This window comes from Trachymyrmex septentrionalis, unplaced genomic scaffold (genome assembly GCF_001594115.1).
Source record: "Trachymyrmex septentrionalis isolate Tsep2-gDNA-1 unplaced genomic scaffold, Tsep1.0 scaffold60, whole genome shotgun sequence".
In the NCBI taxonomy this organism is placed as follows: Eukaryota; Metazoa; Arthropoda; class Insecta; order Hymenoptera; family Formicidae; genus Trachymyrmex; species Trachymyrmex septentrionalis.
Genome location: NW_017305779.1, coordinates 350344 through 376441, shown reverse-complemented (window position 1 = coordinate 376441; position 26098 = coordinate 350344). Strand labels below are relative to the sequence as shown.

The following is a 26098-nucleotide window of genomic DNA, read 5'->3' as shown; positions in this document are numbered from 1 at the left end:
GTACACCCCCGCAAAGTTACTATAATTATATCTTGGCGAAGGAACCCGATTTCCGTTTTTTGAATCTCGCTGAGTGCAGCCGTGTGATGATATCTCTTGGGAATTGTATTTACTATCGGTACTCGATTACACGTTCGGTTATACAGCTACGATTCGAATCATCGATTCGCGGAAATCGAGTTGCCCTTCTATCGATGTTCCTCGTGATATTGCTGGTTTCGAGTCTTTAAATACAGTATTTCTCTCTATATACGCGAGATATATTAAAAATAAGTATAGAGGTAATAAATTAAAAAAACATAACATTAATTATTAAACTTATTCAAATAAATTGACTAATCTTCGTCCTATTCAGATCATTATCATAGTTTAATAATCGAGGGTTGATTATAATAGAACAAATAAATAAATAATTGTAAAATGTAGAATTAATAGATTAGTAGAAAAAAAAATAATTCTTTTTAGTAACCGATGTTCGCTCGCCAAAATAATCGATCCGTTTGCCATAATCATTTGTATAAGAGAATGAGAAGATTAAAAAAAAGGTGGATGGCTGAATAAAAAGATATCTCATGAAATTATTAATAAGAAATATACATATATATCAGAGGTAAAGAGAGACACATACGTTGATTGATCCAACGAAATTTTTCTTTCCCGCAAAAGGTTTTAATTTTTCTTTCAAAGATATGAAAATGAAACACCGACTGTATCAATTATAATCCTCAAGCGAAAATATACACAGGTATATAAAAGAAATATTAATGTTTATATAAAAAAATATGTTTAATATGTGTATGTGTGCACGTGTTTCATATATGCGAATAAGCATGTATCTTCTCGCAAGTTATATTCAGATTCGCATATACTCTTCGGCGAACAGCGACGAAAAATCAATTCGCGAGAATGATATATGTCCCTGATGATCGCGATCCCGCGTGAGATCGTATCAAATTATGCCATTGACGATGTTCCGACGACTTCGACGTATTACCTAACTGATAGTCTAGTCCTTAAAGATAACGACCAGTGCGAACGTTATTGCGTTAACGACCTCACTGATGTGTCGAAAATGCGACTCCGCGTCGCCGGATGCTCGCGAGATCGATTCGTCATAACGACACCGTGTGTGAGTTCAGGGGATTACGACTTACCGAACGACGTACAAACAAACAACGAGAACGGAGCTCGGATTTATCGTACACTATGAGAAGTTGAGCGAAATTACATTAATACGGCTTGTGCGATACAAATAATAACAGTGTGGTCCCCGTGATACGCAATCTATCGTAATTTTTCATTAAGTGAAATGGAATCTTGACTTATTTTCTATTCTCGTAAGTAGATAAATATATCTACTGTGCTCAAAATCAGAAAATTCTGAAGACACATAAAATTATATAGATAAGAAAAATATGGTATAATAATAAAAAATATTAAATAAAGTAATTTTTAAAAGCTTCATGTTAAATACACAACTAGGAAATGAAAACCTCAAAGTCATGCTGGAGTTTTAATATCCAAATAATTCGGTGTGAATTTATATCCAATCCGCTGAATTTAATTTTCAGTCTTAAAATGCAATTTTAATAGAACTGGAATAATATCATAAATAAATTGACACACACAAAAATAATATTGATATTCATAGATATCTAGAAGGATATTAATAATCTTGCTAATAAACATTTTATAACCAATAAATCATTTCATTGTGAATAATATTATCTCAATCGGGATTCAAACCCGAATATTCCCGTATTCCGTGCAAGCGTTCCTTTCAATTCTACCTCTGAAACATATGATAATATTTGTTGCAATATAATTATAAAAATTACAAAATTATGTAAGAAATATAAAAAATAAAATTCTATATCTTTTTAGGAAAATAAAATTAAGCTTTCTCTAAAGAAAAATCATTAAAGTTTTCTAAAAAAAAAAAATACATCCATATATTTAAATCCCATTTAATCACCGGATTTCAAATGTAATTAAATTCGGAATTAGACATTTCAATCAATTTCGTTTCGTCAGATACTTTAATTTCAGATACACCAACTTTCTTGTGATGTTCCGATTGCTCTGACAGTGGTACGACCCTATCATTGCTCTTGTACAATCTTTGCGATCAATAGCGAACTAAGAAAGCACATGTGATAAACAAGATTGCGCATCACCGGTGAGATAAAGCGCACTCGTTTTATGCGCTTTAGAAGGAAGAAAAATCCGAGCTCTGTTTATTACGTACTAATCCTTGCGATCAGCTGCGAGGGAGAGTTTTCGCTGGCTCGACAGACGCGCGCTCTCCCGTTTTCCCGCACAATTGCAAAATCGATTCTATGGCACGAAGGACAACCCTCCAGCTACAATCTCCGACCGTTTCCGATTTAAGTCTCGTTACGCGCGTCCCCTTCTTTCTTTCTCACTTACTTATCTGTACATTACATGTCCTTATTTACAGTGTGATGTACATACATATCAATTTCTATAAAAATCGTCTCGGTTATGGCAGTAACTATGACAGCTTCGATATACAAAACCGCTGTAAGTTCGTTGAGAGATTTTTCTTGAGTGTGGGCGTGATCGTGTTTGGTCGCTGCTTCTTCAGTGGTGGTCAATAATTTTCAACTGGCGCACAAGCAGCGGCGATTAAAACACGTCGGGAGACTTTTTCTAATACAATTGCCTCGCAGATTTCACAGAAATTGGCCTGCTTAAATTTCAATACCAAGAAAATTATATAAAATATTACTCACAAACAGTTCAATGTTTTAAGTTGTTTTTCATACATTGTCGACGTTTTCGAAACGAATGTTGGATCTGTTGATTTCTTCTACTGATATAGCACAGATCGCTACAAACCAGTTGTTAATAAGTGTTCCAGAAGTTACCAGCGAATGTTACCGACAGGTTATCGATATGCTTCATGAACTCACTTGGTGAGTTTCTTCCGTGGGTTGAGTATACAGTGAGTATAAGGTATACAATGAGTTAATCGTGACTCGACGAGGTCGATAACACAGTTTCCATAAGATATGTCTACCTATTAAACAATAAAACTCAATCCATCGATTTTACAGTTTAATAATCCAAGAAATAAATATTCGCATATGTCTACTTTCCGATACCATTTTGTATTCGAAAGAATGATAACATTCGATGAATACTGTCACGTCTGATTGCATGATGCACTTTGTTCTTTCTGTAACTGTCGCTTAAACGTACAGTCGCTCCAACATAAATGCTTGCGGTGGTCCTTAAATAAAGATATTCCAGTCCTATTCAAATAAACCACTCGAGCCTTCTTATACACATTTACAAATCAATCCACATTGTTCTCGTTGCAGTATTGCAACAAGGTAATGCTAACTATACATATATTATGCTTGCTCCTTTCCCATACCATCTTATCGATGATTAGGATTATACTTCTAATCGAGAATTTTTCAAATTCTCGGAATGGACGACACGTTTACAGATATACAAGTCTATTTTAACAAACATCGACAGACGCTTATTATTGGCGTCTAACGACTGACAAATTTGAGATCGCATTGTCACAATATGTACCACAATTCGGCGTAACAAATAATAATTAGTTCAACATCTTCAACGTAATTTACAGCGGTTTGGCACAGCGTGTCCATTTCTGCCGTACCATTTTGTCGATTAAAAGCAATATTTTCGGGTGCTAACTTCCGGTACCGGGCTCAAGGACGGGGGTCGTCCCTCGCGCGGGACAACCCCTTCCTCTTGTCAGCCATAGTAATAGCTTTTGCTGTTGAGGTTTCGAGGATTTTCTGTGCGGAGAATCGTGTGAAGATTATCCGTGCCAACCATGTGGTTCCCAAGGTCAACGCGCATCCCCGTATTGGTTGCGTGAGATACCGACGTGGCGTGGATGCTTGTCGGCGATAAAGGTATCCTCGTGTCGGCATAATAACGTTCGCCGTGAAGTCTCTCGGCTAATTGCGTTTCGGGCAATCTACAATATAAGGAATATAATTAGAATATATAATTAATAGAGTTCCGTAGAAAGATAAAATTATAGTAAAATTTCCAAGATAGTCCCTCCTGTTATGAAAAATAAAATAGAAGAACAAAAAGTATTTAAGATCAAAATTATATTTACAAATTTCGAATTCTATAATATATTTAAATTTCGAGTAAACACTTTTTATTGTCGTCTCTAATTGTCATTTTATAATTACTTAAAAAAAAACAGAAATATAAAAAAACAAAGAAAAAAAGAAAAGGCATACTTTTGTTCTTCTACAATCAGTTATTACATTAAAATTGCATGTCCACATTTTAACGTCGAAACATCTATAAACTTATTTTCTGAAAAACTTTGTTTAAATTATGTCGTTATTGTAACAAATGAGCGATATCTAAAATAATTACTTATTTTAGATCTAAATAAGATAGAAAAAATTTATATTAAAACAATTTTATTAATTCACATAACAGAAGGGAGTTAATATTTTTCTTGTCGAAAATCAAAAAGAGAGATTTACCTTGCGTCTTGCATTGGCACTGCAACCGGCGTGGTGAGATCGATGTCGGCATCAATCTCGGAAATATCGTCAGTGAATCCATTAGGAAGAGCCTCATTATTCGCATGGAATTTTGCATCCCTCTTGGCGCGATGCCGGCTGATTAATAGGCGGCCAATAACCAATCCCAGAAAGAGCAGAATACCAGCACTGACCGATACAATAATGTAGAGGTAGAACTTTTCTTGGTTGTCTACAGAAATCATGTTAAATATACACCTTAAACTTCCTTTCTTTTCTCTGTAAAATATCGACAACAGCAGATTCAACATTATTAACAATATATAGAAGAAAAGCACATTATTTCTTTTTTAATTCGTTTTTTGTTCGTTTAACAATCTGCTTTTGTCCTGCAGTTGTAAATCTATATTATTTATGTAAATAATTGTCTGCATATACGTATCCAACATGACAGTCGAATAACATTCAGAAACTATGAAACAAAAGGAAAAACCAATCAACATGCAGTTCTAATTATTACTAGAAACAATACAACGTCAAACACACAATGCTCACATTTGCTAGTTGCGATCAATTAGCAGTTACATGTATCATTTTCCGAATCAATATTTTCGAATGTCGAGAGACCAGAATATAAATTTCGATTAGTCCAATTTTGGGTGCCATACATAAAATCGATGTAATAACTGAGATTATGAGCAATAATAAAAAAATAAAGTTTGGATATTTCAATATCCAAAATTGAGCTACTCAATCTTAACTCATCAAGAATCAAGATTTCTTTACGTGCATATATCACAAGATGCTCAGGCAGCTACAAGAAGAAATATCTTTCGTCAACGTTTACCCTCATGGGGTAAATTATCCTATCGTATCCAACCCTGGCAAGAGTCATCAGGATCGATAGAAACAGCTCTTTACCGATGTTTTACCAGCTGAAAGTAACGAGCGACCGATGATGTACTTACTCGTTATGAAGGAGTAGGCATTGATCCATTCATTCAGATATCCCACCACTATGTGATCCTCTTCCGGAAACGCGTAGACGACGGTAGTGCAATTTCCGGATGCGCTGGCACTCGTGGATATGGCATTACCAATCCCGTTGTCGCTCGCCATTGAGCTCGCCTGGATAACCGTGGGTGGTAAAGGCGGTAAGGGTAAATCTTTCGCTCCGATACTGAGCGACTTTAACATGTTCAACCGCGCGTTCACTGTGCACGCGAGAAACAAACGTGAGGGAACGGCAGTTTGCACCAATTGCATAAGAGTCCAAGCTTAGGTTTTTTGAGACTGTTATAATTTCGGTGAATCTAATTTTCGATGCTAAGTACTGATATACAATACTATAGAAGAAATCTACTGTTTACTATTATTATTATTATTATCACTGTTCACAAAGAAATTAACAAGGGACGTTTACAATTCTCCGCAAGCGATTCAATTCTCCTTGAAATATGTTAAAAAACACGTATTTTTTTGTATTATTTTTCAAAAATCTAAAATTAAAAAAACCCCTATCCCCATTTATTTTAAGAGATGTTTTATCCTTTAAATCTGAAATTAGAGACTGATGTAAAAAAAACATGTCTCTTAGATTTTGTGTTTAATACAACAGATTTCAAGAAGAATCGAATCGATGTTCTGGAGTTGCGACAGGTTCCTTGTAAGAGCGTTTTCGTGCGTCTCCAATAAAAGATTCACCGAAATTATATTGATTTCAAGATTGGAATTTAAACGAAAAAAAGAAAGCGTTAGACGTTGCATAAATTATATAGCAATTTCACAGCGGCGATAGACCGTAGGAAAATTTCACAAGAAATAGAATATTGTGTATTATTAGTAACATTTCATGTTTTCGCGCGTATTAAGGAAATTTCAGAGTTGGAAATTTTGTACAAAAAAAAAATAGATTATCGTAGTACAGAACACACAATTTTTCGTACTATAATATAAAATATGTTAATTACATAATTATAATATACAAGACAAAAAATATCAGATGAAATAATAATTAGTCACTGTGTTATTTACAACAAAAAATATGATCGATATTTTCCATCAAATATGATGTTTTTTCACAGCGTTTAATGCAAGATAGAAGCAACGTACACACAGCTGTGTCTATTTATGTCAAAAATACTATAAATAATATATTAAACAAGCATTGCATAATATTCTGTGATTATAATCAAAATGGATCTCTGATGCGTATGAAAATTTATTGTTTACAACTTCAAAGTAAAATTCAAATTTCATTTTTCTACAAATCTAATAATATCTAAATTATTATACTTTGCACAGGTCTATTAATTTGCAAATATTATATTATTATTACATATTTTAAATAAGATTAACATGTCATTAATTAAAGTTTACGGAATAAATAACGTGATGCAAATATCAATTTGCAATTTAGACTAGTAATGAAGAATGTAATAACTTTTTCGTGATGCTTCATTAAGTTTTAGTAAATGTACGTTGCGCGGACCTGATATGTGTGTATCTGCATATGTGTGCATAATGCAAATATGTTTTTCCAGCAAACTTCCACAGCGTGAATGATTGATTATATCATAACACCCCTAATAGTCTCCTACCGAATGAATCATGGGAGCTGTTCGGTGCAGCTCTCATCACTTTGAATACCATTATTTTCATAACAATTACAATTTAAAGAACAAGATTACTCAATCATTCAATCAATTATTATTCAAATTTATGATTTTTTTTTGTGCCTACTGAACAAAATTCAAGGTATAAAATGAAGAATTTCCTACGATAAGTCGTTCCATCCTGTGTCTCTCCACGGATCGTGAAACTTAAATGGCACATTGTACTCTTGTAATGCTTCACGGTCTTCTGACTCACTTTTCGCCTGAGTTATTTTTCAGAAAATAACCACATCTCCAAACGTCAATGGAAATGAAAGAACGGCATAAAATATATAAGATAGAGATAAATATATATAGTCCACGCTTTGTCATTGGATAACGGAATATTATATGTATAAGGCTCGTATGTTATGCAAGAATACGTCGCTTATTTCAATTCGTTGTAAGTTTTAATTTTTATTATATATGAAATACAATAAAATCAATACTCTAAAGAAAATTCTAAAAAAAAATAATAAATAAAATGCCAATTTGAGCCGACACTGGTTATTAGTGTGTATTTTTAATATAATTTATTCCAATGAAGTCCTCTTCAGTACAAAAGATATATTAACAAAATTACATAATGGTAGCGCATACGAGTATAAACTAATAATATAAAAAGCGAGAAAAAACGTGATGGTGATATCCGAGTTAATCTTGGCCATTAAATTATCAAGTTAATTAAGAAGAAAAATATTTTTTGTTTTAAAAACAACCGATCCAAGAGGTTAAAAATAATTAAAAAATTTTATTATATATGAAATTGCAGCGTGCGACTCAAATTTTAAAACTTTATAACAAACAAAGACAGAATTCTTTGAAAGCACTATACAGCTGCTAAACGTTGGTACTGCCTATAAATAATAATTATAGAACTTTTATTTAAGTTATTTAAAAAAAGAAGTTTTGATTCCAGGTATTGAAAATATTTCAGTTTAGTGGAATATAAAAGACAATTTTATTGAATCTATATTTTTTACTTTGTAAAATTCAAATTCTAAAGAAAAATAAATTGTATAATTAATTATATAGGTAAGTTTACTATTTCTTCTAAGTGAGATAATCGCGTTTGCAGTTTCTTACTACACCATTTCGTTCTGTTCTGTACACAGCAAGCATCACGATATACTTCGTTATAGAAGTAACTGATCCAAGCAGACTTAAAGATAACGAATTACGCGGACACGACGAGTCTCGCGAAGCAGTTTCGCTGACGTGATAAAATCAAGGAAAGAATCAGCACATCGTAATGTTAAGATATACTTATCAAAGTTGTGCATTTCTCATAATCAATTTCTCATAATTATATTTTGAGATTGTACGATTAATTCTCTTTTAAAATTCGAATTTTAAGAAATAAAAAATATAAAAATGTTCAGAATCGATGTATATTATATATTATATTCTTGCGCAATATTATTCTAGCGCTGACTCCTAACGCGCCTCGTGATTTATATTTATTGTTCTTTATTCAAAAAATATAGATATAATAAAATTTTGTTTCACATTCCATTACATAATTTAGTGGAATATTTTCTCAGTACATTTATGTTGTTAATACACTGTATACGAAATAGCTCGGAATCAGTATGTTCATTGGAAAGTTTCCGCAGGGCTCAGTAATGTCTTAGCTTTGAGTTATTTACATTATAATTCAAACAATATGGTTCTAGTTCTTCCGGTCGCGTTGTTACGCCAAGCTTACTATCTCTCCCTTGCGAGATAACGTTCGCAGTTTCTAGTTTTCTAATTAGCGACTTGGGAATGCTTACAATTAGCCGACGACGTCGCGGAAATGCCATTGCTATCCCGTCTCGCGAGTTTTCGCTATTTAGGGTCTCAAATCGCATTTAGTTATAAAATTTACATAACGAATCTGATTTAAAGAATTATAGTACTTTTATGATAATTACATACGGAAAGAACGACTTTATTGAAGTAAAAATTTAAGTAAATGGATTAGTTTTATTGGATCCTTAAAATAATTACGTAGAAAGCATAATAAATAATGTTGTAAAGTTTTGACATTCGAATGATTTGAACGTTCTACTAATTTTTTGATAAATCAAATTATTTTCAGATCTGTCTTTTTAGATCAAAATTCAGCAAAACAATTCTTTCCGTGTAAAGATTTCTCGTAAGTAAAAATAAGAGAATGAATCAGAAAATTCTAATCGTATCAATCAGAATTCTGATTATATTATATTTTAACCAGAATTATAATAAATTCAGCCAGAAAATTCTAATTTGTCTATTTTTAACCAGAATTCCAATTAATGAAACCAGACTCTTTTTTAGTGCATATGTTGGCATAATATGATCATGGCGCGCATTACATAGAAATTCTACTTTAAAGAATACAAAGATTTGTTTAGAAGCTGATTTTACAGGCATGTTTTTAATAGCTATCATATCTTTTAATTGCTTAAATGAAATTCGACTGGAATAGTGTTGATGGTACTTTTATTAGTGTTCTTAATATGATAAGCAAAGATAAGAAATGCAAAGATGAAACGTAATAGACTGCATATAATTTATACAAGGCGTCTTTTAAATTATGCCAAATTACAAGAACAGAAATAGGAATATAACTTGATCTTCTGATTTTTTTTTATCTTATCAGAAATGTTTTGCAGAAGATATGTACGTAATATAGCGTAATTATTACATTGAAAATTATGTTTTCATGTCTTCAGACGAATTTACTTAGTCGTCTAGATAATAGCTGTGTCTGACGTAAGTCTTCAAACATACACAGAGTTATGTAATTATATTTGTATCTCATAGTAAGTAACACGGATATATAATTTCAGTCTAAGTCGGTTAATTATTTCGCCAAAGGAAATTACGAGTACAGTATATTCAGCATTATGAATATATTTAAGCTAACGGACTGTGATTCTGCTCTTTGATTCATAATTCATTACTGAATTTAATGAAACTGTTTCCTCACTATATAATTTCGAATTTTGAAAAAGTAATATCGTGACTGCTTTTACGCATTAAACGACCTAATAAAACTGTACGATGATTGATTATAACTTCATGTAATTGATATTAAAGTAATAATTATTCTAAAAACCGTGATGAGGAAATTAAATGAATTTCATAAAGAATATCGACCATCAAAATAGCGACAATAAATGTAAAACGAAATAAAAAATATTGTAAAAGAGAATATGGTAGCAGACTAATTTTAAACATTTTGTTGAGAATTACGGGTAATATTCGCGTGAAATCCGTGCCTTTCGCTCGAGATGGCAATCGATTGTCCATGAAAGTTTAATCGCAGTATCCCGCATTTCATATTTTATTCTTCATAAAGTATGCAATGCGTGCAAAGCTATACTCGCAGTTTGCTATATTGGCGTTTTTTCAGCTGCTTTTAACATAACATCATATTGCATTAAAAATGGAGCTACCGTTTTTAATTAAATAGATGTATAAATTACTTACGATTTATCACCAAAAATAATTTCCGTTGCGCAAAATATGGTGATCAAAAATTGATATTTTTGGCGGTATAGTAATATTAATCGATATCACAGAATGACATTGTGATGTTAAACGTAATCTGTATACATGGAAAAACACGTATTATCGAGAATTAATTTGTTTATTGCAATAGGATTGAAAATTATTGTAACAGCGTGTCTCAAATTGTAAAAGTGTATTAGATTAAACTTGCAAGCGCAAATCACGTGTATACTAAAAGATATAAAAGTAATATTCAATTATTCTCGTTGTAAATAATCCCTCGAATTGGCAAAACGGAATTTTGTACAAAAAATTATATATTCCACATATTTGCAGCGCAAAACGATAAACGTGTGTCTGTCATTTGAAAAAAAGGAGGAAAGCGTTTTATATAAAAATTCCACAACGTGGCTGAGCGTGTTTCCGCGCATTGGCGAACGAGACGTGACAAAGCCGAAAAGTTATCACAGATAAAATAGGAACGAATGCCGTTGCTTTTATTGCGCAAATATTTTTATTCCACGGCGAAATAATTTCTCGTCAGTCTCGCTGTGAAAACGTTATACACTGTCGTTAATGCGAACCACACACGAACTACATTCCTGTATTGCACGTCCGCGAGTCGCGCGAGCTACGTGCACTGTGATCGAAAGAATCACACGACTAGCGCTGCCACCTGTTCACACGCGAGAAATGAACACTTTACGACAGCTGTGATGTATGTACACGTTAATATATTATGTACAATCTCGAGGTTAAAGCTTTACGATCACGTAAAGCCACTTTCAGACAAGTCGATTTTCAAAAGGAAGAAGAAACGGTGGAAACATTTGGCACAATAGTCTGTTATTTTCTCTAAAAAAAGTAATCAAGTTTTTAAGCCTGTTGCATATTTCTTTTCAAAACTGAAGAAAACTCCAGTCGGCTGCTATTATTTTATGTCATTTGACTGCGTGCACCGCCAATAAGATTTATAAAAATTCTTATTGCCGTCATTTCTACACTACCATTTCTTCATAAAAAAAGTCATCAAAATTCAGAGCATCAGTCGGAGATTTTTCCGCTTTCCGAAGGAGGGAAGAAAATCAGAAATGAATCAGAAATTCATGCAAAAAGATCAGGATCTTCAAATGAAAATTGGAAAGATAACTATGATCTTTACGATCCAATATGTGACGAATAGGGCAGAAAACTTCGCTCGCAATTTTTTCGAGCAGTGTTAAAGGAAAGATAAAAAAAAAATATAATATACATACATATTTTCCAACAATTTTTCAAAGAATAATTAAAAAAGAAAATTAAAAGAATATTAATAAAATTCTTTTTTTTTACACTGTTATGCAAAATGTTTGAATAAATTAACATACGTTTTATAATGTATAAAAATGCAACAGTATCTAATATCTTAACGTTTCAATAATGTATGTACATATTTAGATATTTAAAAAAAGATTAAGAAATTAATGTTAAATATTCAACTGTCATTAAATAATTGTTTAATTTAATTGCTAAAAAAAAAACAAAAAATATTGATGTCTTGATTATATAACAATTATTTCATCAATTTAACAATAAATAAATGATAATTACTCGCGAATTAATATTTGTTTTACAAGATTTGCAATGTTCCGTTTAATGAGATTCATACATTCAATGCACACACGTAGCTTCCTTGATTAATTGCAACTTCGGGAAAAGATTTAGCACTTCATTACTAAGTAATCAAACGAGCGCCTCATAAATCTGCGTTGATAGAAAACCTGGGTGTAAATCCACTACTAAAACGCACTGGACAACGACGCTTAGAGGCAATAAAGCATCGCACGGCGTTAAGCTCGTAAAGCGAGAGCTCGATCTCTGTTACACTGCGAGTTAACTAAAATTCAAGGGAACTGCTACCTAATCGACATTTGATGGCTCGTCCTAGTGTTAGTATATTGACTGTGAATCGATCATTGGCGGAGCGACCCTTAACGAAATAGTCATATCGCTCTCAGCCCTGGTATACTAATGTCAACATCAATCACTAACAGCAGCTATTAATCGTGCCTCAAAGTTTGCGTAGAGACTAGCGAAGGACACTTCGTGTTCACGAGAGATCAACTGCAAGATATTTCGCTCTTCAAATTGGCTAAGTCTGTAAATGTTCTTATCACTCTTGTTTACTCGAGAAACGAGAGATATTCTCTGTACTCAATATCTTACATTACTACAATGAAATTTCAACTAGAAATCCGCCATTTGTGTCTTAAAGTTGTCACAAGTCATTTCCTGTTGATCGATTTTTCAATTAACAAAATAACTAAAGTTACTATCATTTTATAACTGTGATTTTTAATTGGACCATTTATTCATTTTCTTTTATTCTTTTAATTAATTGCTAGAAAGGCAACAATTAACAACAATTAACAAATAATTTTTTAATAGGCATGATACAATATTACACTAAGTAAAACAATCGTCACAGTTATAAAAAAGAAATTATTGTAGTTAACATAATGGTAGTTAAGATTCTAACCAATTTCATCGCTTAAGTTAATTTGCTAAGTTTGTGATAAGAACTCGATACGAGGATCAACAATTTCCCTTTACAAACTTAAAAGTTTCACTTCAAAATAGTTCACGCAGTAGGTATTGATGTCGTGACAGCTGTTCGATAATTGCTTTTGCATCGACAGCTTTCCACCTAGTTTGGAGGTGAGAGAGAACAGTCACCAAACTTACTAAATACTATGTACGACTTTATTATAACTGATTGACATTGACTTCGTTGTTGACGATTGCTCCGTTAAACTCGTTTAATGACTAGAAAATTAGTTATTATCGGGTATATGATGTTTATGAATAAAAGCATCTGAAAAAGTTTCTTCTTCTTGAAAAAAATGTGCTTTTAAAAAATTTCGAAAAGATGAGATAGAAATCTTTGAAAAAAATTACAATCATTCTTTACATTATTAATTTTTTAATATCCTGTTATTGACTGTGTCTATCATAATTGAAACTATCGAGATTATACAACTTATCGAAATACAATATAAATGTATTCGAATTACAACACAATTGTAATTAAAATTGGAAAGTCAGACATTATAAAATTAAATGTCTTCTCTTTTACATTATTGCAAAAATAATTCTAGATAAGTCTTTCGTAGAATAAATTTTACAATGGTAAAAATTAGGAGGAAAAATTTCGCAATGAACAAAGAGAAAAGAACTGAGGATAAAACCAAATTTTACTCCGTTTTGAAGGTAAGAGAGGATCTTTATCTTAGAGAGCCAGAGTTAAAAGGCCACGGCATAGAGTCTGCTGGGTCGGCCAGCAAGTTAAAAATGTAAATAGAAGGGAAAGTAAAGTTTTACGTGCTCTGAAAGCTCTCATCAAGCTGTGTAACTTTTACTTAAGCGATTTTGTTCTACCTGGCGCCGTATTATACTCATGCTGTACAGCTTGCCAATGCAAGCTTACAAACGATATTTAATGAGCCACAGTAACCTACTTTCTTCAGTCTCATTGATTTTAGCAAGAATTATTGTTTTACTTGTTTCCTATGTCTATCTCTTTCTATTCCTCTTCCTCCTTTTTCTTCTGCTTCCTCCTTCTAGTTTCTCTGAAAATCTACTTGATATATTTCGCTTGATGATACTAAAAATTACAATGTAACTTTACATTTGTAATTTAAGATGACTCGTTATTTGTGCTCCCTTCTCACATTTTCCGTATTACAGTTAAAGTATGAAGAATTGAGTAAAGAATTGTAGATTATGCGCTTGAGAAACAAAGGTGTACCACGATGAGCTAACACGATTCAGTTTAATTAGTTACGTCAAGGCAACAGCGAAACACGATAACTTAAGATTGTTCTCAGACATTCCACTCGATTAAAGCCATCCAATTTCAACGTTAAGTTCTATCATTGTTTGCTGGTTAATGTACGGGAATAGCTGCTGCCCTAACGCGCGAAACGTGCCGTTTCTTATCTTTACTAACGACGAAATATGCACCGATCCTCATTTGTCTGTGTCGGTAACACAATTCTGACGGTTTCTTTGTTGTCGCTTAAAATGTAACATCACATTTACACAATATCCGTTTATCACGCTACGCGGTTATGTATAACAGTGAAATTTAAATGATCATTAGCAAAAAGTCAATGTTGATATAAGTGAGCATTCTCGAGCAATTAACAATAGCCTGATTGTTGGATTATTGCGTAATTAGACATAGAATTAGATGCGACAAAAACTTCGTATTAATTCACAAATTTAAATATACATCCGCGTGTGCATAAATTTAATATGAACATGTGAAAACAGTTTCTGTGCGAAATTAAATTTCCCAAAAAATTCGAGAAAGTTATTTAAATCTATTTATTATTCTAATTTGCAGTTAAATTAAATAAAATTTTCAACGAGAGTTTTAAACGTGTTTCATCAAACTACTACTACGCGCGTAATCCAGAATGTTTGTGTTAAAAACAAGTTTATCCGTTTTTTTGTTTCTATCACATCAATGAAATAAAGTGATTTATGATATTTAAACATTTCCTTAACTACTTTGATCACAATAAATTACTATTTATCGACAAGTATATTAAAATTAAAAATTAAAATAAAAAAATTCAAGTATAAATCTTCTTTGCGGCTATTAAAATGCTTACACGGTTCCGTAAGCATTGACTTTTCTACCATCTAATAGGATTTGAGATGAAATTTGCATTTTCCGACTCTAGTTGCGAAAGTGCATCAAAGAATCCGATCCGCTTATACCGATTACCGGCGGGTCAATTTAACTCCATTTTTAATATCGAACAGTTCTTCGCGCGATATTACTAATCACTATCTCTGCCTAGACGGGGAAGCTCAATTATTAAATCTATTGATCTAATCGACCGTGAGAGATTACGAGACGTGCTATTCGTCTGCGCTTAAGAACTTTACAAATATTTTGTTCCACCCGAGTCGGTAAGTTGGAATCGAATGTGTCAAATTTAGTCAGCATTCTGAAGAAAATAAGACGCAAGAAAGTTCGAATTGATTTTTCTTTTCGACGTCAGACCACGATTTATATAATCTTCTCACCAATAGTTCCATGCGCACCCGATGCATCTTCAAATTCTTTTCACTACATTCTGTACATCTGTCTGATATCCGCGATATAGTTTTGTAATATTTTTAAAACGCTTGTTTTTTGTAATATAGATAAGCGCTTGCAATATTCAGTCTCAATTGATGTTTCTATTTTTGTAAGTGTATAAACAGGATATTGACTATTTCATCATTCAGCTCATCCGAATTTCCATCATTCCTACAAGAGAAATAACGTTTCTCTCTTTATCCTTATATGATGTGAGTGCAGTAATGATTCATATAATGATTTATTTTTAATTTTGTTCTAACTTGACAAAGATACAAACGGTAAAAGGATACAGTTATATTTTAGGAGAAGAGGTCATTATCTTTAATTAACGGCACGATAGAATTCACGCTGTCTTTGATAAAGTTTGCAAAGCCGTCGAAGTAAAACGTGTCGTCGCCGGCGATCCATGTTGAAATTGACCTAATAAGAAAAAGAAAGAGAGAGAGAGAGAGAGAGAGAGAGAGAGAGAGAGAGAGAAAAGGAGGGAGAGAGATTACTTCGCCAGACGCAAAGTCAGGTTCACAGGTTTTTTTATCGTTCACATATCGTAGCCTATCAGGTGGCATTAACTTTATCTGAGATTTTTTTTCCCTCGATAGTTCGACGTCCCCTTTCACCTTTAATCTCGGTCGGTGCACATCCGGCGCGTCCGATATTCCACACCGCCTGCGCGATGCGCAACCTTTTCCCCATGGACGATCACCATTTCAACCCTTTTTGCGTAGATGGCGAGTAGAAAGACTCTGACGAAATCTTGATCAAAGGAAAAACTGATCCTGACGGAAGTCAGTTTTAAACGCCAATACAGATCATCACAAAATGCAGCAGATGCGCGACAAGCCATCGTTTTTATATATCGTATCGATAAATGTAAACAAAATGTACCATTTTAACATTATCTAAATATTTAAATACGGAATGTTCCATTTTAATATTATCTAAATATTTATCTTTTCAAGTTTAAATTTTATATACATTATTACTAAGATATAAAAATGATGACAATAAAACAAATTCGTTATATTGTTATTTATAAAAATAAATAACAATTAATGTGTAAAAAAAAGGCAAATGGACCGAACGATTGTTGAAACGCAATAATAATTTAAATACAACGATTTATCTTAATAATAAAAATTTAATATAATAACGGCTTACTTTTCAAGCCATCTTTGGATAATCACAAATAAAATATACAGAGATGTTTACTATGCTAACTAAGAGGCAGAAGATTCCTTTTATGGGAAGAAGTCATAGGAATAGAAATTGTTCGATAATCAATACAGTGAACATACTTTCATTCAAGATTGACAATTTACAAATGTAAAAGTAAAGTAATCCTAAACCTTATATGAACAATTAAAATAATCAGTCAGTAATAGTCAAAGATAAATAAGATAAATAGTGTCACAATAATAATAATAATTCATCACATTATAAACATCAATTTAATAGAAAAATAATAAAGAAAAATTATTAAACAAAATAATAAAAAATAAATTTTTTATATTAAAGATGACAATTAATGTTGATTAAAAATTGACACGCATGAATGAACATTATGAACCGGTAATCTTTGAAGAACTTAGGTCGAGTTATTTCAAAAGTATTTCGGAATTAAGTTAAAGATGTAATAATATATTGGGTTACAACTTGTTATATTAGGTACACATAGAACATATCAAAGTTTTTATATGAGAAGACACTTCAAGTTTAGTTATTCATTGATTTCGAAAGTATAAGACGAAACTTTCTAGAAGTAGACAAAGTATATAAGAAAAATCGAGAAGAGAGATGAGCGAGACTGTCGACCATACGGAATTGGATAAGGTTCGGGAATGCGTGGGCTTATTGCCTCTCGGTGGCAAGCGATGTCGACGTTGCTTTCTGCACCAGTGATAGTTTTCAGGAACGTACACAAAGTCACTATTATAAAAGCGAGATTTCTTTTGTACTCGAACGGGAGTTGCAATTCAGAATCCAAATATAACGAACGCCGCACATTCACATGTACGGCTGAGAAATTATACGATTTCGGACTAGAGCCGAGAGCAAAGAGCAGGTGCGAGCGCTCTTTTAATTAGAAGTCTGAATTATATTGCACTTATGGCGACACGTACTCCATTCAGAGAGTACTCGTAGTACGGAACCTCGTGCGTAATCGGCCGATTCTGATGTGATCTCGCAACGCTGAAAATTCGGTGAACGTTCGTACCTCGAGTAAGTGAAGGTTGCAAATTTCACACTTCTATTGTGTGCGACTCTAGCTGACCTATTCTACTTGAATAAAAATAAAATATATTAATCAGGAAAAAATATTGATATGCTTCAATGATATAATTGAAGCATAGCAATATTTTGCTGGAAAATTAAGTAATCTAGTTTAGGAATATTTAGTAACAAATAAAACCATTATTGGAAAATTTCTGAGTTAAAATTGGTATAGTAATATAAGGATTAATAAAAGAGATAACTGAAAATGATTTGTGCGTTGTAAATTACGTTTGCATACGCTCGCATATTATACTTTATTCGACCTACAAAATGTATAAAGAATTCGCGTGACATCAATTAACCAATTTCACGAACCGTTTCATCTTTATTGTTCGTATTACTATAATACTTGCAATTTTCAATATATCTCTGTATATTTACTTAATGAACAGATTGCGAATCTTTCGCGTAATGTATAATAAATTTTATAGTAACCTTTAATATATATTCACCTCCCTATTCCGATCTCATTTGTCATTTTTTATCTTATGACATCTTTGTTGTCTCTCCAATTTATATATATCAGTAAAAACGCTAAACGAACGAGCGTTAAGTTTTATATATGTAACATCGTCTTCTCGCTGTCTGATTGCGTTTACACGTGACCAGAGTTCCCTCGAGAACGAAGGAGATGAAGACCAAAGAACGTGTGGGCCTTGATCGAAGACGATGAGCTTGGTAAGGACCTTTCGTCTTTTATACCATATTTCGAGCAAATTTGTCTTCTTCTTGAGATAATCCACGAGATAACCCTAAGTCTATCTTCCTCTAGAAACTAAATTAACTTTATCAATTTTCCTTTATTCGAATTTTTACATTCTTGTTTTCTCTCCTATTAACGTTAAAAGAAGTTAATCTTGAGAAATTAATCTTGCAAACTGATAGTTTATTTACGCTTCGTTATTATGAATAAAAATACAATTTTGAATATTTTTCGCTGCATTTCAACAATTTCAAATCAAACTATATTTCTTTTAATTAACTATACACTGTTAGAAATGCTTCGTTTACATGTAAATGAAGGTTATGAACAAAATTAAAAGTAATGAATGATTTAACTACTAAATAAAAACTAAGTTACAGTAGTTACTTAATGTAATAAACGTGTACATTAAATTTCATTACATAAATAGACTTTTCAGTTATAAATATATTAAATTTAATGTAACATAAAATTAAATTCAAATTGTGTAATTTAAAAGTATATTAAATTTCATGAAATTTTTAACAGTGTTAAATATTAATAAAATTCAAGAACTTTTCTAACAGTGTATGTTATTTAAAGATATTTAAGGATTTAATTAAAAATCTTTAGATATTTAAAAGCAAGATATTTAGACTGGGTAGTTCTATCTTTTGATAAACCTCAGTTTACTTGTTCTCTTTTGTTCTTCTTCTTCTTTGTTCACTCTATTTTGTTAAATATATGGTCACTTAGTCTGTCTAATGATCAAACAACCGGTCTTTAATCCTCTGTAGACCACAAGGAAAATTGGAAAGATCTAGAGACAATTTTTTTACTTTAAATATTTTATCACTTTTGCAAAAATTTGACATGCACAAAGAAATGTAAAAAAACGTTCCGAATCAGATAATTGTATAATTATATTTCTAAATATTAAAAGAGTATACCAGCATTTTTTCAGATTTTTTTAAAGCTTAAAAACTCTTTGAAAAATGCAACCGTTCCTTAGCAACTCAGGTTGTCTAATTAATGTCCGTTTCTGTCAATATAGTTTAGTTAATTGTAGTTTAGTTAGTTTAATTTTTTAATCTCGATTTAACTAACTCTTCATCTTTTTCTGGTTCTAAGAATTAGAAAAAAATGAAGAGTAAATTAAATCGAGATTAAAAAAAAATTAATCTATTATATATTAATAGAAACGGGCATAAATGGTGAAATTCAGAATAATCCGCGGAGGATTAAAAATTTTATTATAATGTTTATAATGTTTATCATATTTTAAAAATACAGAAACAACTAGAATGTAGTATCTATCAAGCCAAAACGTAATAAACATTCTGCACTAATGATACAAATCATTATATTTTCCTCGTTAAATCAATTATGTCGTTCACATACCTAAGTTCATTTCGTTAGACGATAACGCAATTTCAATAATCTATGGCGGGCATCAAAGCGACGCACGCGGCGCAGTCATTACACGTTGGCGTCTCTGCGTGAAGACAATGAGAGATGAGGGTCTCTTAGCGCATCGCGTTATGCACGCCTCGTCGACGAACTCATTAAAGCCACCGACCGCGCCACGTAACTGGAACCTGGAATAACCCTTCGAAAACTCGAGGGGGAAGCACGGTGAGCCTTCTCTTTCTCGCTTAGGAAAATCGTTTAGAATTTGCAGTAAGTTAGTGTATACCTATCTCTATTATCATGTGAACTGTGCAATTTAGCAACATTTTATGTCATTAATACAATTATAAGAATAATTTGTTAATAATGAATAATTTACCAATAATTTATCTTTCTCCCGTTAAATTTTCTCATCATTAAGACTATATTTTAATAATCCATTTTAAAACATTATATAAACCTATATTTACAATCATATTTTTATATTCCTGTCTTTTGAATCTTTCTTATCCAATCTATTTTTTATTGTTCTAGGATTTTAAAAAATATGGAAAAATTCAGGATTACTTTTCAATACCTCTATTATATTACAAAATAGGTTTTTTTAACTGAAATGCTAAAACCTCTATTTAATAAAAATTGGAATTTGTGCAAAAATGAGAAAAAAATTTGAGAGTGAAATTCGCTTATGTCAAAAAGATCCAAATTGCAAACAAAAAATTAATCAACATTTGACAGATTATTATTAAATCTATTTAATCTAGATTTTTATTTATTTATTTTTTCTAAATAATTACCTAGTACGTAGTTAAGTGACATGTGGATACGCGTGTGCTACAATATTGTCTATAATTAAAAGAATGCTCTCAAGGGTTAACAACAACACGTTAGAGAAAGGAAGATATTTATAAAGTTATTGATATAGTTACTAGGATATTAACTGAAAAAGGTCGCGTGAACTCTATAATGCAGTAACTCTTTTAAAAAGCAGATATATCATTTTTTTTTATTAATACAGTGAGTCGCCTTATCCCCCCTCCTCCTCCTTCTCTGTCATATGTTTAAAACTATCTAATCTATAAAAGTTCTTTTATTTTTAATATTTTTATCCTACTATATTTTTTCATTCACAGCATTTCCACGCAAGCTTCAGCGCCTTTAATTAATATTTTAATTAATATTAGCATCTCAAATTATAGTTCGAGGATATAAATACCCCAAATGCGATATTGTGTCCCGAGATTGAATTTCTCATTTGCCCGAACACACATATTTACTAAAATGTGATAACAATGTATTATATATGTATATACAATATATCATGTACGCTAAGATATTTTATTACCATATCTTATATCTATGTTACACGTAAATTGAATAGATTACCGATATATTAGATACATTTAATCTGTTTTCGAACTAATTTACCTTTATCGGTATTTTTATCTTCAGATATGTGTTTCTGAATTCCTGTTTTAGCTAATCTATAACATAAATACGTAGATAAGAATATTACGTAAAGATTGTAGCGATACCGAAGTAGATATTTTGACTTTCTCTCCGTAAGATATAAAAATTTTTAACATATATAATTTATGTCAGTGAAAATGTAACCCAATAAAATTAAATGTCAGATTCTGAATGTTCCATTCAATAGAATAACGGATGTTTCATGAATTCTCTTATTCTCTATTTATCTTTGCACCTTTCCTTTATACTATTCTAATGCATATCTTTCTATATTGCTTTTCACTTTGCTAAAGCTACCGAAGTGAATAACCGAAGGCAATAGCGAATGATTCAATGGACCACGAAGCAAAGGTGTCAGCAAGGAGTGTTCAAGTGAATGCATATCCAATTACAGAACCGTGCCCGGTCAGGCGATCTTTGAAACCGAACTTCTGAACCGATCGACTTACCTAATTTCGCCGAGCTTTAATGAGTTGGTTTCACCCTTCCGACCAATGAAACGGCCCGTTTATTTCATTAGTTGGTCTTAGCGATGAAATCCAATATCTAATGGATAATTGCAAAACTCTGGTATTTCACAGAGTTAGGTATAACGACAAAAGCGAAAAAATTCTGTCATGGCAAACTGAAAATGTTCAAATGCGTCTCGAGATGCGTCCGACTATAAATATCGAGATGACTCATTCGAGTGCATTGGCCTAAATACTGAGCCGCGTCACTGATGCGTGGCGGGCCGAGCATTGAGCTGCATCACTGGCGCGACACGCCACGGCTTAAATATCGAACAAAAAAATTATGCGGAGCTAAAAGTATTAATGAGAGGGATGTTAATAAGTGATCATAAAAGTGCATTCGTTGCATGCGATGCTAATAACGCCAATCCTGTATAACACTCCTGGAAAATTCGTGTGAAAAATAAAAGCAGGAGAGAAAACGTTTGCAGGCAAAATGAATATAAAGCGGCTGAATACTGCTGCTCTGCCCGGGCGTGTTTTTCATCAGGCTGGTAAGTAAGTTCATTGCGGGTATTACTATACAGGATATAAAGTTACGTACATCCGGATACTTCTGGCAGCGAGAGTGACTCTAAGACGAACACTTTGCTTCCGCGTTTTATGCAGCACGCAATGTAAGGAAAGAGTAGAAGAAAAAAAAAGCGGAAAAATGTTTCAATGCGTCGAAATGTCTCTTGACTGCTGTGAAAAGAATGGAAACGTAAAAATGGACTTTAATATGCCTCTTCATCGTGCCGCTCATCAGCGCCGCAATAAAAAAAAAATTAATGCACAGCTCAGAAAAACAAAAAAATTCAAGCTACAATTTCCATTTGAATGTTCAATTGTTAAAATGTCATTTAAGTATAATTTATTATATTACATATTAAATATTATATTATTGTTCATACTATTATTCCGAGCTTTATAAGCATTTGCTTTTGGCTTCACCTTTCCATTATTTCCTTTTCCACGCACATTCGTGAGAAGATAATTTTATTATGTAAAAATGTGTTATATGTCGTGATAACGCAGTTGTAGACATAGTGAAATGTAAAGTATAAATGGATCCTCACGTTGATGTTCTGGCGCTCGCGCCGAGATTAATTAGTCATGGAAAATATAATTTACCTCGTCATCCGTTTGTAATTATACAATTACGCGGTTATTTATAAATGAGCAGAATTAATCAACTGCTCGGATAAAGCTCTGGAGCGGAGAACTTGCCGAAATAAATTTTCATAATCCTAACACGGAAGCCAGCTAATCGCCATTAGCACTCACGCGTATTACCTGAATGCAACTTCCGCCTAATAATGTCTAATATATACGCACGTCAGTTGATATGTCAAAGGCAGATCGATCACGAGCAAAAACAAGCATGCAAAAATACGAACATGCAGAGATATAATAATATTTGCATATAATATATGCAAAAATTTCGTATGCTATCCACAAATTAAAACATCTTGGAATAAAGAGAATATATTTATTGCAGAATAGATAGAAAATAGATATTATTTTCAAGTTTGCTTGTTAAAAAATTTTGCATGTGCAAAAATAACTCTGCTATATTTTCAGGAATAAAGTAATGTAACAGGACATATGTACATACATATACATATACATATACAGCCTTGACCATAGATATAAAACACCCTGAATTTATTGCATTTTCTTTCCAAAAAGAAGGTAATAAAAAGCAGGACTAATACAAAATATTAAATTAATATAAAAATAAATATTATTTTTCAATAAATCTGTTTTTAATTTACTTTTTACTTTTTACTATATATAATAAAACGTTCGCGTGAATTTGTGGGAGTACTTTTTGTATTGGCCCTACAGCTATATATTCTTTAAATTAATGTAGAAATATATTATTACATTTCTCCCATTTTGAAAAAAGAAACAAATTTGTAAAAAGAATTTTCTTTCATGTATATAAATAAAATTATATAGAAAATATTTAAAACCTACTTAAGCATTAAAATGTGTGATTTAGTATCACTGACTTATTATTATCATCTTACTCTCGTATAAAATATAAAACGTTAGAAATATACATATATATATATGCATACATATAATACATGCAGTAAAATCTGATGTAATATCACATGCATTTATCTTAAGTAAGACGAAGAAGCAAAGCGTTAGATAGAACTCACCGTCGTTGTTGGTCCGTGCGCGAGGTGGAGATGAGCTAACGGTTGGAAAATTTCTGGAGACGTTGTCGCGTGGTGGCGGCTGCGGTCCTTCGAGATTTGGACTGGGGCTGAATTCAGCCCTGAAGTCCGCCCTGTCGAATCCTTCCTCGAACTCTTGCATCACTGCCTCGTCCGGCTCGATACCGCCCTCAAATTGCTCCCGTAACACCGACCTCGGAACTGGAACGGAAAAAGAGATTTCAAAGTCTGTTCGCTGTGTAATGGACTCCATCAACGACACATCAAATATACATGGAAGTACGCCGTTTTGTACAAGATTGCCGATATAAGAAAAGAATCCGTCGACGACGAGAGTCGCGATAAAATCATTTCCGCGTCGGTATTGGTTTCCGTTAAAAGCCTGCGATTGACTGAAATTTGAGATGGAGATGCATGTTTCATGAGCAAAAAAATTATATATAAAAAAAGTAAAATCTGGACCTATCCGACTATAGGTCCAACTTATAATTAGTTGATAATATCAAGTATAAGTTTCGTATGATTATTTAATGATATCAAGTATAGGTAAGTTTCGCATGTTTTTATATGAAATTACGGAAAGACGCTGCAAACGAGCAGACTAGATTTTATTATATATTCAACGGCTTATTTACGAGTGCATAAATGCGGAAAATGCGAAATCATTCAATCGTTCGATGCATTTTATCCTTCAAGAATTCTCGTGGCATCCTATTCCGCGCATTCTACGCGCATTGCATTCAGGCTAAGTTCGTACGAATTTATGCAATGGCTTCCAGAGCACCCGTTCTAAATGTACGTAAGAGGAGCATGGATAAGCGTCGATCGGATCAAAACGTATACATAAACGTTATGTGTGATGGCAAATAAATCCGCTTGAAGATGTGTGCGAGCGCAGTGGTTAATACCTACCAGTAATAACATTGCATTTGCGCACGTTGTGTGTATCGAATCGGAATGAAATGCTACCGATCGTTGTAAGTGATACGTAATCGTTATCGTGCTTACACGGTACTGTCCATTTTTCATTGCACGTGCGTCGCCGCGCTTGCAATAAACCTCGTGCTCCGCTAGGAGTATACTCGTGAATTCGCGACATAAAATAGTTTCGTTGCGCGGGGCGAGCACGAAATACGTTTCGAGGTAAAATGTGGAGATATATATGATATTTTGAGAAGTGATATCAATCAATTGACAATTTTACGAGCGGCAATCGTGAATCATCTATAAGTCTTTATTATATGCCTAACAGCCACGATATATTTTTGATTACATTTTTTTCCAATCAAAATCTAAATGTGCAAAGTGATATAGATTAGAATTACGTCTAAACTAAACAGTTATTATTTTACAAGTAAGCCGAATAAAATAAATGAAACGCAATTTTGTAAAAGTAAATTTTTTAATTTTTGAATCCTTTTTCTTCGATAATTAATATGTATATGCTGACACTTATAAACTGGTTTGTGCATTTATAATTTAGCTTGTAAACGGTTTAAATGAAATTTTCTGTACAATATGACATTTTGTTTTGTTCAACCTACTCGTTGCAAAATAATAACCATTTGGTTTAAACACAATCCTAATAACCACACGGTATATTGAATTCCCACAAATGTGTTTATAATTTTAAAATATAAAATGCCAAAAATAGAAAATATTTATTATACTTTTAACTTTAAAAGCTTTTATAATAGACTTGTAAAATTTTATAAATATAATATGTGGTATTATACCTCAGCAACAGAGAGAGAGAGAGAGAGAGAGAGAGAGAGAGAGAGAGAGAGAGAG

At 32.4% G+C, this 26098-nt stretch overlaps 1 protein-coding gene across 2 annotated transcripts in view; it reads right to left on the bottom strand.

The window, feature by feature from the left end:
- Positions 1-2051: 2051 nt before the first annotated feature.
- The window catches only part of LOC108752683 (protein eva-1 homolog C), a 178750-nt gene continuing 154703 nt past the window's right edge, over positions 2052-26098 (bottom strand). The window contains exons 6-9 of one of the 2 annotated variants that reach the window (XM_018493712.1): positions 24290-24508; positions 5486-5731; positions 4518-4749; positions 2052-3985 (exon numbers count right to left, since the gene is read on the bottom strand). In XM_018493712.1, the coding sequence (XP_018349214.1) occupies positions 3757-3985; positions 4518-4749; positions 5486-5731; positions 24290-24508 (926 nt within the window). In that variant the 3' untranslated portion in view covers positions 2052-3756. The remainder of the gene's footprint in view (positions 3986-4517; positions 4750-5485; positions 5732-24289; positions 24509-26098) is intronic. The other variant, XM_018493713.1, reaches the window with a different exon arrangement.